At 40.7% G+C, this 18,332-nt stretch overlaps 2 protein-coding genes across 2 annotated transcripts in view; both read left to right on the top strand.

The window, feature by feature from the left end:
* The first annotated feature begins 2,618 nt into the window (after positions 1–2,618).
* On the top strand, positions 2,619–6,589 carry LOC133555711 (zinc finger protein 239-like). Its single transcript, XM_061905045.1, has one exon. It carries the CDS (start codon positions 2,828–2,830, stop codon positions 3,926–3,928), a length of 1,101 nt encoding a protein of 366 aa, XP_061761029.1. The 5' UTR covers positions 2,619–2,827; the 3' UTR covers positions 3,929–6,589.
* A 9,800-nt stretch (positions 6,590–16,389) lies between these two features.
* LOC133554620 (oocyte zinc finger protein XlCOF6.1-like) overlaps positions 16,390–18,332 on the top strand; it is a 2,401-nt gene continuing 458 nt past the window's right edge. Inside the window, exon 1 of the mRNA XM_061903611.1 lies at positions 16,390–18,332. This exon is cut by the window's right edge and continues 458 nt beyond it. Within this exon, the coding sequence (XP_061759595.1) occupies positions 16,403–17,605 (1,203 nt within the window). The 5' untranslated portion in view covers positions 16,390–16,402 and the 3' untranslated portion in view covers positions 17,606–18,332.

Below are 18,332 nucleotides of genomic sequence, written 5' to 3'. Positions count from 1 at the left end.
TTGGCCTCCGAGGAAACGCGGGTTCGAGTCCGCGTCGTGACAATAACAATGTTGTTCTTGTGTAGCATTCATACATGCAGTTAAGAGTCAAGATGGACCGCTCGCCTGTATCGGTTGGGGACATCTCTACGCTGCTGATCCGCTTGAGATGGTTTCCTGTGGACGGGACTCTCGCTGCTGTCTTGGAGCCACTATGGATTGAACTTTCACAGTATCATGTTAGACCCGCTCGACATCCATTGCTTTCGGTCCCCTAGAGGGGCGGGGGGGTTGCCCACATCTGAGGTCCTCTCCAAGGTTTCTCATAGTCAGCATTGTCACTGGCGTCCCACTGGATGTGAATTCTCCCTGCCCACTGGGTGTGAGTTTTCCTTGCCCTTTTGTGGGTTCTTCCGAGGATGTTGTAGTCGTAATGATTTGTGCAGTCCTTTGAGACATTTGTGATTTGGGGCTATATAAATAAAAATTGATTGATTGATTGAAGAGTTGACCGTCAGGAGATTTACGGCAGTCACTCATTCTCGTCTTTGCGTTACAAACGCAACAACACTACATTAAACACTCACAGTCAAAGGCATTCAACTTTTCTTGTTGCACTCAAAGAACAATTTACAATTGTCCATATTACATATAGTCTGCTATAATCAAGGAGTAGACTAGAACAGGGGTCGGGAACCTTTTTGGCTGAAAGAGCCAAGAAAGCCAAATATTTTCAAATGTATTTCGGTAAGAGCCATATAATTATTATTTTTTCAACACTGAACACAAATAAACGCGTGCATTTTATAAAAGGTCTCTTATTCTTTGGAATAATATTGTTATTCTGAAGCTAACTGTGGAAGGGGCGTGGCCTGCGGGCCTGCAGCGAAGCAGGGTGTGCCAGTACTGGCTTCGAAATCAGCGACAGGTGCGTAGGGGGCCCACCTGGGCCTTGTTATCTAATCACCTGTCGCGCTGTTATAAGCAGCAGCCAGGAGGGGAGACGGGGTCGGGGCTAGAGTCAGAGGGCGAGCAAGAACGAAAGAGAAAAAGACAATTGCTGGAAAGCAATTGAGAGACGTATTGAAAAATAAAACATTGTAACCCTGAAACAGGCTCTTATGTCGGTGCTTTGTGGTCTGAAGAACCCTCAGGAGGGCAAGGCCCACACTAACCAATAATAAATTAATTACTTCTTACAATTAACGCAACCTCTTGAACGTATAAAAGCATCAGAAGGTTTTATATTTTGAACGTTATTTTTAACACTGTGATTACAAGTGGAATAATTCAGTACTTATCGTGTTAAGCAACGTCACCTCAGATTTATCCGAGAGCCAGGTGCAGTCATCAAGAGAGCCAACTCTGGCTCGCGAGCCATAGGTTCCCTGCCCCTGGACTAGAACATAAAGTTTTACTGAAATTTATTCAATTATTCGTACTTTATGGTTGCCACAGGATGTCGGTTTGGCTTGTGCAGCCCTTTGAGACACTCGTGATTTAGGGCTGTATAAGTACAACATTGATTGATTGATTGATTGACTCCTGGTCTGTGCTTTAAGCAAAATACATTTATTAGGTATTAATTAAGTACTAAAAACCGAACAAAAAGGATAAATGTACACAGACAAGCCATGTAGCAGGTAAAACACATTTATTAAAGACAAAACACAAATGGTAGGAATTTGTGACAAAATGAAGTCATTTCACTTGCATTAGTTGACTGCTAATTGGGCAGTTTTAACTGCGCTAATATTTGGCATCAAGTGCTGCTGCTCACTGCTCCCCTCACCTCCAAGGGGGTTGCAGGTTCGATTCCCACTTCCGCCATCCTAGTCACTGCCGTTGTGTCCTTGGGCAAGGCACTTTACCCACCTGCTCCCAGTGCCACCCACACTGGTTTAAATGTAACTTAGATATTGGGTTTCGCTATGTAAAGCGCTTTGAGTCACTAGAGAAAAGCGCTATATAAATATAATTCACTTCAATTCACTTCAATTAAGGGTGATGGGTCAAATGCAAAGAATAATTTCGCCACACCGAGTGTGTGTGTGCGTCTGTGCCTGTGTGTGTGTGTGACTATCATTGCTACTTTAACTTTAGAGGAGAGGGCGTGGTCACGTGAGCTGCACATGACACATCATTGGCGGGCTTACTTCCGCCTCATGAGACGTAGCCGCAGCACATGCACATAGCATCGATCCAAAGAATGCATGACTAAATTAATCGCCAACTTATTACATAATCCATTTTTAATCGATTTGTTGTTGCAGCCCTAGTGAGCAAGTTGTAACTAATTGACAACCTCGTCCTTCCGACCAAAGAGCGGAGCTTTATGGACCCGGTGTTACCCCCGACAAAACATGGGCGCTGGAGGAAAGGTCTCCCCTGCGCTCCTCGACCACGGTCTGGGAGCCCACAAACAGGAAAGGTGTAAAGCAACCCTTGCAGAGCGGCGGCTCCCTGTTTAAAGTGTCACCTTTATTGTTAGTTTAGAAGCCCAAATACCTCCATATTGCACTTCACACACCCTCTTTATTAACCTGTAGAATTGTCGTTTGTTGCCTTTCTTCCTCTCCACGATGTTATTGCTTGTATGCACTTTGTGTGTGCGTTTTGACACACTCAACATCATGCGCCTCGGCTCTCTAGTCACCGCCGCACAGCGGCATTCAGATGAAAGAACGGTACCCGTACTTTTCAAAGGTGGTGTAGTACCGACTTCAATTGATTAGTACCACAATACTTTATTAGTAGCAGTATACTGTACAACACTACTACACACACATACAGTACATAGAAGAAAGTGTGTTTTTGTTGTTTGTGTCTTGCAGACGTCCAGCAGCTGATGGGTAATCCAGAAGAAGTTTCCCCTCAGTCAGGGGGGAGCTCCACTTTGAAGCAGGAGACTCCACAACCACCCTGCATTAAAAAGGAAGAGGAGGAACTCTGCATCACTCAGGAGGGAGAGTGTCTTCTAGGACGAGAGGAAGCTGATTACACCAAGTTTCCACTGACTATTGTCTCTGTGAAGACTGAAGATGATGAAGAGAAACCACACGTAGACAACCTCTTAGCTCCACCATCAGATAGTGAGGCTGAAGACGAGGTTGAAGTAACTTTGAGCAGCGATACAGACTGTGAAGGTGATATGAGGACTCACACTGACAACAAACACTCTGAATGCTCTACAAAGAAGAGAGGTGAAAAATGTTTGAGCTGCTCAGTTTGTGCTGAAAGTTTTACCACAAAGAGCCAATTTACTGGACACATGAGAACACACACAGGTGAAAACACATGGAATTGTTCAGTTTGTGGCAAAAGCTTTTTTCGAAATAGCTATTTGACCCATCACATGAGAACACACACAGGTGAAAAACCATATAAGTGTTCAGTTTGTGGCAAACGCTTTTCTCTAAGTAGCAATTTGATTGTACACACGAGAACACACACAGGAGAAAGAACATTTAAGTGTTCAGTTTGTGGCAATAACTTTTCTCAAAATAGCCATTTGACCCGACACATGAGAACACACACAGGTGAAAAACCATTTAATTGTTCAGTTTGTGGCCAAAGCTTTTCTCGAAATAGCCATTTAACTCAACATATGGGAACACACACAGGAGAAAAAACATTTAATTGTTGCGTTTGTGGCAATAGCTTTTCTCGAAATAGCTCTTTGAATGAACACATGAGAACACACACAGGAGAAAAAACATTCAAGTGTTCAGTGTGTGGCAAAAGCTTTTCTCGAAATAGTTATTTGACTCAACACATGAGAACACACACAGGAGAAAAAACATTTAATTGTTGCGTTTGTGGCAATAGCTTTTCTCGAAATAGCTCTTTAACTGAACACATGAGAACACACACAGGAGAAAAAGCATTTAAGTGTTCAGTTTGTGGCAAAAGCTTTTCTCGAAATAGCTATTTGACTCAACACATGTGAACAAACACAGGAGAAAAACCGTATAATTGTTTGGTTTGTGGCAAAAGCTTTTCACTAAGTAGCAATTTGACTGTACACATGAGAACACATACAGATAGGGGTGTAACGGTACACAAAAATTTCGGTTCGGTACCTACCTCGGTTTAGAGGTCACGGTTCGGTTCATTTTCGGTAAAGTAAGAAAACAACAAAATACAATTTTTTGGGTTATTTATTTACCAAATTTGTACGCAATGGCTTTATCATTTTAACATTGGAACACTATAATAATTCTGCCCACGTTAATCCACATTAAACTGACTCAAGTTGTTGCTTTGATTAAATAAAATGACAAAACCTTTATTCTACATATAAAAAGTGCAACATCAAACAGTTTCAAGTCAACTTATCATGCTTAATTTATTACAGCTTTTGGGAAGCCTGTAGTTGACTTTTATTATGCAAACGTTACATTTTTGTCAACAATTGATAGCAGGGAACCTGCCATTCAAAAGTAGGCTGCTACATTACTAATGATTGATTTAACTATTGCCGAAAAAATAGCACAATAGCAATAGGAGAGACTATTCATCCCTGAACACCATGGAGTTCAAGTGAAACAACAGACAGACAGGACTTTGCTGCCCCAAACACACGCACACACACACACACACACACAGCAAAATGAGCTAACGTTACGCTGAAAGCTAATTAGCCTTCACCTCAAGCCAGAACTGCGAGCAAGCTGAGCTGCAGTTTAAGTTTCTAGAAGGTCAACGGGCTCATAGTGATGTTCGTAGAAGTTGTGACTGGGAGGTGTATTTTTACAATTTGGGGAGAGTACGCTGTCTGCTGCTCACCTGCTAAACACATATCTGCTTGACGCTTAAGCAGTGACTACATGCGCTCTGAATACGCACTGTTGATTGGCTGTTACAGCGCTCTGAATACGTACTGCTGATTGGCTTTGCATGTAACCAACCAGAAAGTTGTGTGGGTGGGACAATGCTGGGGACTGAGACAGAGGCAGAAAGCAGAGCAGCTTGTTAAGACTTTAGCTTACAAACTCGTTCTGTACCCCCCGTACCGAATTGAAACCTCCGTACTGAAACGGTTCAATACAAATACACGTACCGTTAGACCCCTAAATACAGGTGACAAAACATGTAAGTGTTCAGTTTGTGGCAAAAGCTTTTCTCGAATTGGCGTTTTGACTGAACACACCGGAACACACACAGGAGAAAAAACATATAATTGTTCAGTTTGTGGCAAAAGGTTTTTTCGACATAGCTCTTTGACTCGAGACATGAGAACACACACAAGAAAAAAAACATTTATGTTTTCAGTTTGGGGCAAAAGTTTTTCTCGAATTAGCATTTTGACCGTACACCTGAGAACACACACAGGAGAAAAACCATATAGTTGTTCACTTTGTGGCGAAAGCTTTTCTCGAAATAGCATTTTGTCTTAACACATGAGAACACACACGGGTGAAAAACCATTCAAATGTTCAGTTTGTGGCAAAAGCTTATCTGTTAAGAGCACTTTGATTAAACACATGAGAACCCATACAGGTGAAAAACAATTAGTTGTTCTGTTCGTTGCAAAAGCGTATCTGTCAAGAGAAAATTGACTCGACACATGAAAACACGCATTGGAGGAAAACCATTTAGTTGTTCAATGTGCGGTAAGAGGTTCCCACATAATTCAGACGCAGTAAAACACATGAGAACACACAATGGAAAATAAGCAATTAGCTGTTTAGTTTGTGGTATGTTGCTCATATGTGGCGACATCCACCCTACCCAGGACCTCCTCACTGCTTCTTTCACTAATATCTGAGGTATTCATACAAACTTGGATTATTTGGAGCATAATCTTATCCACTCATGACCCCATGTCTTCTCTGTATCTGAAACCTTCCTGAACAGTAAGATAGATGATGCTTCAAGTGCTTGGTTACTCCTTCTTCAGTCCAGGGACCTCATGTGTCAAGTTTGTGCACACTCAAAAACCTGAACTACATCCTTTTTTATGGCAAAGTTGAGATGTATCAAAACTGACATAAATAAAATGCAGCATGAGACACTGCACACTGATATAGTTCTGTGAAAATGATTGTCTTCTGTGCAAATGTAAAGAAAGTGAACAGTGTGTGATTTACTGCAATACTGTCAGTCTTTCAACTTTTTATTTGTGCTTTGTTGAAATTGTTCACTCAGTGCACAGCTTTTATTATTATTATGTCTAGAAGACAGGAAGTAACTCAACACTCTTGAATAGTTTCTACCTCAGTGTGTATGGTTTGTTGAGTTAGCACAGGATTAATATGTGGAAATGACAAATGAGGTCGTTGATGCATAGAATAGTTTTTATTCATGCTTTATTTTGTTTTTTGTTCAACCCTAGATGGGTTGTGACTTAAAGTTTAATTGTTTTGTAGAAACACTGAGATTAAAGGCCTCCTGAAAGCCACTACTAGCGACCACGCAGTCTGATAGTTTATATATCAATGATGAAATATTAACATTGCAACACATGACAATACGGCCGCTTTAGTTTACTAAATTGCAATTTTAAATTTCCCGCGGAGTTTCCTGTTGAAAACGTCGCGGAATGATGACGCGTGTTTGTGACGTTATTGGTTGGAGGCGACATATTAGCCAGCACCACTTACGGCTAAAAGTCGTCTCTTTTCGTCGCGCAATTACACAGTATTTTGGACGTCTGTGTTACTGAATATTTTGCAATTTGTTCTATTAATAATGGAGAAGTCAAAGTAGAAAAATGGAGGTGGGAAGCTTTAGCCTTTAGCCACACAAACACACGTTGTTTCCTTGTTTAAAATTCCCGGAGGTGAAGATTTACTATGGATCAGAGCGCTCAAGCGAACATGGATCCCGGCTACATGTCAACCGGCAGGTTTCGGTGCGAAAATTGTGGTAAAAAGTCGCCTCTTACCGGAGATCAGCCGAGCTTCTTTACTGCTGCAGCTTTGTGACTTCCCTCAGAGACTGGCGCCAACACACCCATGGACACACCCCTTCGACTATCAGGTACTGTTAAACTCACTAAAACACAAGCAAAACAATAGAAAGATAAGGGATTTCCAATATTTATCCTAATAAATGTGTCTAAAAACATTTAAATCGCTCCAAATGCAATCGCCTTCTTTTTTCTAATCTTTACTTTAATTTCATTTTACGCGCATGATCGAGCCAAGATCGATCATTTCTGGATCTTTCTTTGCTGAAACACGACGTAAGATTGATTGATTTATTGCGACATTCACAGTAATGATCGGCCTTTGTGTTTCTATCATCACTTATGTATGATTGTAATGACGTTTTTTGTAGGACTAGCAGTAAAACTTTATATTCTGTAAAAAAAGGCTATTTTATTTAAAATGGAATAGCACTTTCGGCAGAATATGTTATGGTAGTTGAGTAAAGTTTCTTTGCTGCGTATTTTTCTTGATGCGACGCTCGGAGCTGGGAAATCACGTTTTTTATGTCTCTCCATCCTTTTATTTTTTTGTAAACTTTTTGGTTGTCGCTCAAAAAGTATTCTATAAGAATGCACACTGTCTTGTGACTTGTTGATACACAGGCGGGTTAAATTCCCGGATTATGGTTGTTAAATTGTTGTAAAAAACTGACTTTTATGTAAGCATTAAGCTAATTAGCTTAAAGGGGAACATTATCACAATTTCAAAAGGGTTGAAAACAATAAAAATCAGTTCCCAGTGGCTTGTTGTATTTTTTGAAGTTTTTTTCAAAATGTTACCAGTCTCGGAATATCCCTAAATAAAGCTTTAAAGTGCCTTATTTTCGGCTCTCTGCGAAGACACTGGCCATTTCCCTGTGACGTCACACAGTGCTGCCAATGTAAACAAACAATGGGAATACCACAGCAAGATATAGTGACATTAGCTCGGATTCAAACTCGGATTTCAGCGACTTAAGCGATTCAACAGATTACGCATGTATTGAAACAGATGGTTGGAGTATGAAAGTATTGAAGAAACTGAAGCTATTGAGCGAATAGCTATTGACGCTATTCATAGCCATAGCATGGCCGAATAGCTGCGTTAGCATCGCCGGTAAAATGTGCGGACCAAACGATCAGGACTTTCGCATCTTGTGACACTGGAGCAACTTAAATCCGTCGATTGGTAAGTGTTTGTTTCGCATTAAATGTGGGTGGAAGGAAACGTAATATAGTTGCAAATGCATCTGCAGGTTATCCATACATCTCTGTGCCATGTCTGCCTTAGCATCGTCGGTCAAATGTGGAGACACTCTGGCACATTCAATGGGGGTCTGGCGACAGATTTCTTGCCAGTGGTGCAACTTGAATCCCTCCCTGTTAGTGTTGTTACACCCTCCGACAACACACCGACGAGGCATGATGTCTCCAAGGTTCCAAAAAATGGTCAAAAAAACGGAAAATAACAGAGCTGAGACCCGGTGTTTGTAATGTGTTGAAAATGAAAATGGTGGGTGTGTTACCTCGGCGATGTCACATTCTGACGTCATCACCTCCAGCGCGATAAACAGAAAGGCGTTTAATTCGCCAAAATTCACCCATTTAGAGTTCGGAAATCGGTTAAAAAAATAGATGGTCTTTTTTCTGCACCATCAAGGTATATATTGACGCTTACATAGGTCTGCTGATAATGTTCCCCTTTAATGCTAGCGGCCGCATTTAGTCCACGTGGATTAGCTTAATGCTAGCGGTTTTTACAACAATTTAACAACCATAATAATAATCCGGGAATTTAACCCGCAAGTTCATCAACTAGTCACAAGACAGTGTGCCTTCTTATAGAATGCACACACTGTCTTATGGCATTCCCGTGTGGAAGTGTAGATAGTAGATAGTACTTTATTTATTCCATCAGGACAGTTCCTTCAGGAAAAATTAAAATTTTCAGCACAATCCCATTCAAGATCAGACAAACATTAACGGGAGACAGAACAGGATCGCTGACAGGTCTGCCGGCTTCCAGCACCCCTTACAAAAAAAGATGAGATACAGGTAAAGAAGCGGGGGGGGGGGGGGCGAAAAAAATAGAAGATAAAATAAAAAAATCGGTCTTAGCCTGGGACCTGGAGAGGGGGTGCAGACTGAGGCCAAGGGAAAAAAACAACTCATAGCCATAGTACACATCCCTCTTACATGTGTGTAAGAGGAAAACATCAAAGAACACATAAGACATTAAAGCAGCAGATACAAGCAGACACTTCTACATACAACTATGAATAAAAGGTAAAAGAATCATATCCACTGTGGTGGCCTCTGCGGTGTTCCACGCCATCGTCCGCTGGGGTGGAGGGAGGATGGCCAGAGACAGGAGCAGACCCAACAAAGCAACCAGGACAGCCGACTCCACTCCCGGCCAGTGTCCAGTCCGCATGGATGAGCGAGGATACGTCCAAGGAGACTGAGGTGTGTGAGACTGTGTGGGGGAACACAAAGGCATTGTATCAACTACAGACAAGAGCTATAAGGATTATTCATAAAGTAGATTACTTAGAACATACAAACCTATTATTTATTAATTCTGGTCTATTGAAACTACAGGAGCTAGTAAAGCTACAGACATTGTGTGTCGTGTTTAAGGCTAAAAGTAAAACATTACCAGCAAATTTACAAAAAATGTTGGTCATCACTTCTGAGAGTACAGAACATAGAACAAAAGCTAATTTCAAACAACAACATTCAAGGACAACTTTTAAACAAATGTGTACATCAGTGGTGGGGATAAATTGTGGAATTATCTTTATAATGAGATAAAAAACTGTAAAAATATATTCCAATTGAAAAAAATATATAAAGATAGAACAACAAGATCATGTGGACAGCCATAAGTGTTTACATTTTGCTTTTTATTTATTATTTTACTTATTTTTTGTCTGGTTTTGTATTTGCTTTGTATCATTCCGTGAAGTGTATATTATTATTATTTCCTCTGTTTGGTGTATACTTAATGAAGTTTTGCACTTGTTGTGTTTCTCTTGTTTTTTTTATTTTATTGTTTCACTACAGTTGGATGTATTTGTTGGTTTAAATGATATCCGTGACGTAAGACTATGTATTATGTCAAAGGGGGCAGGATGTAATAATCCGATGACCGGATCATCCCATATTTGTGTTTTGTTCCATTTTTGTATTGTAGTCCGCCAATGTTTGCCTTAGTTCCTTGTTTAGTCTGTTGCCATGGTTGCTCATTAGTTTTCACCTACCTCTTGTTTTCCACGCACACCTGTTGTTGCTGATTACTGCCTTATTTAAGCCTGCCCCTTTTGTTATTTCGTTCTCGGATTCTAATTTGCTTTACACGCAACAAGTGACCACTGCTTTTCATGTTCATACTCGCTAGCTTGTCACACTACGCTTTATTATTCCTAGCTCTCATGCTAGTGGCTTTTTGTGCCCTTGTGCCAGTATTTCTGTTCCTGGTCTGTTTTATTAGTTTAATAAATCTTTATTTCTTACCTTACGCTGTGTTCTTGACCGACGCATCCCTGGAAGAACAAATCCGGCATCGCCAGTCTCACACAGGAAACTATAAGATTTTTCTTCATCCTGCTCCTTCTCAGGCATTGTTGTGTGAATCTAAAATTGTATAGTCGAGGTATAATTGTCTATCGATCAAAAATGCACATCAAAGAAGGAGGTAAATAAAAATGAAATGAAAATGAAAGGAAAGTTATTGCGGTTTTTCCTGGTCTCCGCTGTGTGTCTGTGTGGACATCTTGTGTGCCGCTGTGGTATTAATATGAGTGTGTAGTATTTATTTCTTTATTCTTTAGTGGAGAAAGATCCTGTTGACTGTGGACGGTGTGTGACGTGATGTTTGTTTACATTAAAAAAAAAAGATATGTCTGTTATGAGTTTTTTGGCATAGTTAATTGTGGAAAAAAATGTAAAATTGTATTGATCTACATCAATGGTTCCCAAACTTTTGCAGGCTGGCGCCCTCTTGGCTCCCCAGTGAATTGCTAGCGCCCCCCCCCTCCCCCCTCGAAAGGTTAAACACAAATGTGTATTTCACAAATAAAACCCAATTTAATAAACCAATTTATTTTTTAGCAGTTTTAACTGTTTCAGCAACATAGAATGGTAAATAAACATTCCACCAGTAACCTTCATTGTCTCACACTTAATATTAATGGGATGGATGTGCTTGGTGCAGGGACATAGGCTTCTCAACATCAGGCTGGAACTCACTAATAAGAAGTCGTAGATCCCCGCGGTCAGTAATTTTCAGTCGGTTTCTTTGCTTGGAAAGAAGCAAGGCGACTGCACTGAAGCCCCGTTCTACTAAATATGATGTTGGGAAGGCAATAAAGTACATATTGACCTTGTTCCACAGCACTTGATAGCAGTCAGAGATTTTTTTTTGTAACCAAAAATCTTGATATGACTTTTTGAAAATTCTGAACATTACAAGCTTGAAATTACAAACCTGAGCTTTTGCTTTTGTAGTCCATGCTGTCGGATCTGACTGGGCCAGAGCGGCGTGTGGTAACCGGACCCTGATGCGTCGTCCACTGACTCGTCCTGCTGCACGTGTTGTGTACAAATCGTCAAACAAACGTTCGAACTTCTGACTTCGACTTCGGACTGCCGCCCCCCTACCGCCCCCTTCTTCCTCACCGCCCCCCCAGATCTTTCCACCGCCCCCATGGGGGCGGTACCGCCCACTTTGGGAACCACTGATCTACATTAATATACAATGTAAATAGTATTTTTTATGTTGATTTAATAATTAAAAAATAAAAATGAAAACATTTCTTATGTGGTTGGGGGACTACTGCTATATCATTAAGATGATCCAAGTGGATTAATTAAATGCTATGAAGCATTAAGCTGGCCCGCCGGTACTATAAAGGCACTGCCTTTACCGTTGTCTACAATATGTTGTCACGTCCGCTTTTACTCCATGCAAACAGCGTGCCGGCCAAGTCACATGATATATGCGACTTGTACACACACTTGAGTGAATGCCACGCATACTTGCTCAACAGCCATACAGGTCAGACTGAGGGTGGCCGTATAAACAACTTTACACTGTTACAAATATGCGCCATACTGTGAACCCACACCATACAAGAATGATTAACACATTTCAGGAGAACATCCTGTTAAGGTGTTTGAGCTTAACAGAGTTCTTTATGCGTGCACATGAACGACACTTTCAACGAGTCTTGAACATCAACGTCCTCTCACCGAGGATACTTTTATTCTCTTCTTCTGTTGAACACACAACTGCTTCTGTGTTAAACACTACACAGTACCAGAGCGCCCTCAAGGGGATGACATGCGCTACAACATCCTACCTCTATAACACAGTCACTGAGTAAGAGCGTGGATTTTTACAATCTTAACACATCCGCACCGTAACACAACATAAACACAACAGAACAAATACCCAGAACCCCTTGCAGCACTGACTACCACCAAAACCCGCGCCCCACCACAAACCCCACCCATCTTATTATTATTTTGTTTTAAGATTTATTAGCCTGTGGAAAAATGTAATGTTGATATTTACCTCAGAGGTCTGCAAATTATTATTATTATTTTTAATGTTGATTTTGCACTATAATTATTGCTTGTTCTATATTCCTTGTTCAAGCAAATCAGTGTAGCAAACTGAGCAATAATTAACAATTTATTCATGCACTTTCTCTTGTTACTTCAAGGCTTGAATGCTATTTTATTTTCAAATGTATTAATAGCCCGTGGACAAAGTTTATTTTGATATTTACCTCAGAATGCTGCAAATAGAAAAGAGGCACTCAATTTTTTTTTCAATTTTATTTGATATACCATTGATTTTTTTTAATTACTATGATTATTATTTGAAACTGGATTTTGCATGTCACTATAAAGTTATATAAGCCTTGCTTGTTCAATATTCAATGCAAAACTTGTTTGGGTCCCTATTAAAAGGTTCATTTGTTCAACTTTGGCCCGCAGCTTTGTTCCGTTTTAAATTTTGGCCCACTCTGTATTTGAGTTTGACACCCCTGTTCTAAAGGTTTTTTAACTAAAACAACTAAGTGGGTTGAAAAATATTTCTGTGTTTCTTGTAGTATTTAAAATGTATGATTTTTTTTTTCTTCAATGTTTGCCCTTTTTGTGGTTTAAACAACAGCCATCGAAAAGTCTGTACATGTGCTTGTATATATATATATTTTTTTTTTTTTATTATTTATTTACAAAGAGTAGTTGAAGAATATTTGATGATAAATACATTATTTTAAAACCATTATTTTAAAACAAGATTAAAATGCCTTTATTTAGAAAAAGAAAAACTGCTGTGGAGTAGGAAACGGAAGTTGCGGGCTTCTAGCGCATGCGCAAATGTGCTTGAAGCCAAGCAAAAAGACGAGGTCGTTCGGAGAATTTTGGAATTGACGATCTTAAAGTCTTATGATTCACAGCAAATATAGCAACACTTATCTCAAGTCGCGTTTCCCAAAGCCACGAAACGTGCTTTGAGTTTGGAGCGATATCTGAAGTGAAGATTGAAGACGTGATAGAAGATGGACGACTACTGCTATGCTAAGATGGCGACGTCATGTCGAAGAGAACATTCCAGCAAATCACCGACGGAGATAAAGACGGAAGATGAAGGTGAGTGACTTGACGTTTGAATTTTAAGTCCTTAAAATCAAAATTAGCCGACTTTTCTAACAATGTAAACAAAGAGCCGCCATGATTGTTAGCTTGGAGACGGCATCCATCCATCCATTTCCTACCGCTTGTCCCTTTCGGGGTCGCGGGGGGTACTGGAGCCTATCTCAGCTGCATTTGGGCAGAAAGCAGTGTACACCCTGGACAAGTCGCGATCTCCTAAGTACTTGGGGCAGGGTCTCCTCCTCAACCAGGAGATGGCACTCCACCCTTTCCCGGGCGAGAACCATGGACTCGGACTTGGAGGTGCTGATTCTCATCCCAGTCGCTTCACACTCGGCTGCGAACCGATCCAGTGAGAGCTGAAGATCCTGGCCAAGAGAAGCCATCAGGACCACATCCTCTGCAAATAGCAGAGACCTAATCCTGCAGCCACCAAACCGGATCCCCTCAACGCCTTGACTGCGCCTAGAAATTCTGTCCATAAAAGTTCTGAACAGAATTGGCGACAAAAGGCAGCCTTGGCGGAGTCCAACCCTCATTGGAAAATCCACACCGTCCCATTAATATTATGTATAGTATATCAATATATGTGTATATATACTTGAATACACACATATGCATGGGATATATATATATATATATATATATATATATATATATATATATATATATATATATATATATATATATATATATATATAAACCCCGTTTCCATATGAGTTGGGAAATTGTGTTAGATGTAAATATAAACGGAATACAAAGATTTACAAATCCTTTTCAACCCATATTCAGTTGAATGCACTAAGAAAGACAAGATATTTGATGTTCAAACTCAAAATTTTTTTTTTTTTTTGCAAATAATAATTAACTTAGAATTTCATGGCTGCAACACGTGCCAAAGTAGTTGGGAAAGGGCATGTTCACCACTGTGTTACATCACCTTTTCTTTTAACAACACTCAATAAACGTTTGGGAACTGAGGAAACTAATTGTTGAAGCTTTGAAAGTGGAATTCTTTCCCGTTCTTGTTTTATGTAGAGCTTCAGTCCTTCAACAGTCTCTGCTGTCGTATTTTACGCTTCATAATGCGCCACACAGGTCTGGACTGCAGTCGGGCCAGGAAAGTATCCGCACTCTTTTACTACGAAGCCACGCTGTTGTAACACGTGTTTTGGCATTGTCTTGCTGAAATAAGCAGGGGCGTCCATGATAACGTTGCTTGGATGACAACAAACCTGTATGTACCTTTCAGCATTAATGGTGCCTTCACAGATGTGTAAGTTACCCATGCCTTGGGCACTAATACACCCCCATACCATCTGATGGTAGCTCGGTTGGTAGAGCGGCCGTGCCTGCAACTTGAGGGGTTGCAGGTTCGATTCCTGCTTCTGCCATCCTAGTCACTGCCGTTGTGTCCTTGGGCAAGACACTTTACCCACCTGCTCCCAGTGCCACCCACACTGGTTTAAAAATGTAACTTAGATATTGGGTTATTATAAATATAATTCACTTCACAGATGCTGGCTTTTGAACTTTGCGCCTATAACAGTCCAAATGGTTATTTTCCTCTTTGTTCCGGAGGACACTACGTACATAGTTCCCAAATATAATTTGAGATGTGGACTCGTCAGACCACAGAACACCTTTCCACTTTACATCTGTTCATCTTAATAAGCTCGGGCCTGGCGAAGTGGGCAGCGTGTCTGGGTGTTGTTGATAAATGGGTTTGGCTTTGCATAGCAGAGTCTTAAATTGCACTTACAGATGTAGCGACGAACTGTAGTTACTGACAGTGGTTTTATGAAGTGTTCCTGAGCCCACGCGGTGATATCCTTTACCGCCTGAAGGATCAAAAGTCCGTGATGTCATCGCTTACGTGCAGTGATTTCTCCAGATAGTCTGAACATTTTGATGATTTTGCGGACCGTAGATGGTAAAATCCCTAAATTCCTTGAAATAGTTCTTTGAGAAATGTTGTTCTAAAACTGTTTGACAATTTGCTTACAAAATGGTGACCCTCACCCCATCCTTGTTTGTGAATTACTTAGCATTTCATGGAAGCTGCTTTTATACCCAATCATGGCACCCACCTGTTCCCAATTAGCCTGCACACCAGTGGGATTTTCCAAATAAGTGTATGATGAGCATTCCTCAACTTTATCCGTATTTATTGCCACCTTTCCCAACTTCTTTGTCACGTGTTGCTGGCATCAAATTCTAAAGTTAATGATTATTTGCAAAAAAAAAAAAATTTTTATGAGTTTGAACATCAAATATGTTGTCTTTGTAGCATATTCAACTGAATATGGCTTGAAAATGATTTGCAAATCATTGTATTCTGTTTATATTTACATCTAACACCATTTCCCAACTCATATGGAAACAGGGTTTGTGTGGCCATCGGGTGAAAAAGTTTAGAGAACCCTGCACTGGCCTTTCTAGAGCTTTTCAGCTCTTTAGTAATCAAACCATTACTGCATTTAAACAATTTCTACAACCTGTCACTATTTACACTTCACACACCCTCTTTATTAACCAGTAGAATTGTCCTTTGTTGCCTTTCTTCCTCTCCACGATGTTATTGCTTGTATGCACTTTGTGTGTGCGTTTTGACACACTCAACATCATGCGCCTCGGCTCTGAAGTCACCGCCGCACAGCAGCATTCAGATGAAAGAACGGTACCGGTACTTTTCAAAGGTGGTGTAGTACCGACTTCAATTGATTAGTACCACAATACTTTATTAGTAGCAGTATACTGTACAACACTACTACACACACATACAGTACATAGAAGAAAGTGTGATTTTGTTCTTTGTGTCTTGCAGACGTCCAGCAGCTGATGGGTAATCCAGAAGAAGTTTCCCCTCAGTCAGGGGGGAGCTCCACTTTGAAGCAGGAGACTCCACAACCACCCTGCATTAAAAAGGAAGAGGAGGAACTCTGCATCACTCAGGAGGGAGAGTGTCTTCTAGGACGAGAGGAAGCTGATTACACCAAGTTTCCACTGACTGTTGTCTCTGTGAAGACTGAAGATGATGAAGAGAAACCACAAGTAGACAACCTCTTAGCTCCACTATCAGATAGTGAGGCTGAAGACGAGGTTGAAGTAACTTTGAGCAGCGATACAGACTGTGAAGGTGATATGAGGACTCACACTGACAACAAACACTCTGAATGCTCTACAAAGAAGAGAGGTGAAACATGTTTGAGCTGCTCAGTTTGTGCTGAAAGTTTTACTACAAAGAGCAATTTGTACCGACACATGAGAACACACACCGGTGAAAAACCATTCAGTTGTTCAGTTTGTGGCAAAAGCTTTTCTCGAAATTGTGTTTTGACTGAACACATGAGAACACACACAGGTGAAAAACCATTTAATTGTTCAGTTTGTGGCCAACGCTTTTCTCAAAGTACCTCTTTGACTGATCACATGAGAACACACACAGGAGAAAAAACGTTTAAGTGTTCAGTTTGTGGCAAAAGTTTTTCTCGAAATAGCATTTTAACTCAACACATGACAACACACACAGGAGAAAAAACATTTAAGTGTTCAGTTTGTGGCAAGAGGTTTTCTCGAAAGAGCCATTTGATTGAACACATGAGAACACACACAGGTGAAAAACCATTTAGTTGTTCAGTTTGTGGCAAACATTTTTCTCAAAGTACCTCTTTGACTGAACACATGAGAACACACACAGGAGAAAAACCATTTAGTTGTTCAGTTTGTGGCAAAGTATTTTCCCGAAGTTTTCCCTTGACTCGACACATGAGAACACACACGGGTGATAAACCTTTTAGTTGTTCAGTTTGTGGCAAACGTTTTTCTCAAAATAGCCATGCGACTGAACACATGAGAAAGCACACATGTGAACAACTATGTAATTGTTCAGTTTGTGGTAAAAGCTTTCATCAAAACAGCTCTTTAAGCCGACACATGAGAACACACGCTGGAGAAAAACCATTTAGTTGTTCAGTATGCTGTAAAAGATTCCCACATAAAGCAGACGCAGTAAAACACACGAGAACACACAAGGGAAAATAAGCAATTAGCTGTTTAGTTTGTGGTATGTTGCTCATATGTGGCGACATCCACCCTACCCAGGACCTCCTCACTGCTTCTTTCACTAATATCTGAGGTATTCATACAAACTTGGATTATTTGAAGCATAATCTTATCCACTCATGACCCCATGTCTTCTCTGTATCTGAAACCTTCCTGAACAGTAAGATAGATGATGCTTCAAGTAATAGGTTTGTGATGCTGAGTAACTGTTTGCAAAACCAAGTGCAAACTTTTACTCCTCGAACTGCCAGACATGCAAATCAGAGAAATATGGGACGGCGTAGCGCAGGAGGAGATTGGCCGTGTGCAACCCTGGGGGTCCCTGGTTCAATCCCCACCTAATACCAGCCTGGTCACGTCCGTTGTGTCCTGAGCAAGACACTTCACCCTTGCTCCTGATGGGTGCTGGTTAGCGCCTTGCATGGCAGCTCCCTCCATCAGTGTGTGAATGTGTGTGTGAATGTGGAAGTAGTGTCAAAGCGCTTTGAGGACCTTGAAGGTAGAAAAGCGCTATACAAGTACAACCCATTTATCATTTAAATATGAATTATTAACCCCCAACCCCCACCTCCCTCGACATTCGGGCATAACAGGTTCAATCCAGCCCGCGAGATGAGTTTGCGAAGTGTAAAAGTCAGCTGCATTTTTTAGTGAAATAAACTGCTGTTCTAATTGTGTCCACTGGATGTCGCAATAGCAATTCTGT

Source organism: Nerophis ophidion, linkage group LG01 (assembly GCF_033978795.1).
Source record: "Nerophis ophidion isolate RoL-2023_Sa linkage group LG01, RoL_Noph_v1.0, whole genome shotgun sequence".
NCBI lineage: Eukaryota > Metazoa > Chordata > Actinopteri > Syngnathiformes > Syngnathidae > Nerophis > Nerophis ophidion.
The sequence above is the reverse complement of the archived record's forward strand: the minus strand, read 5'-3'. Positions and strand labels throughout refer to the sequence as shown.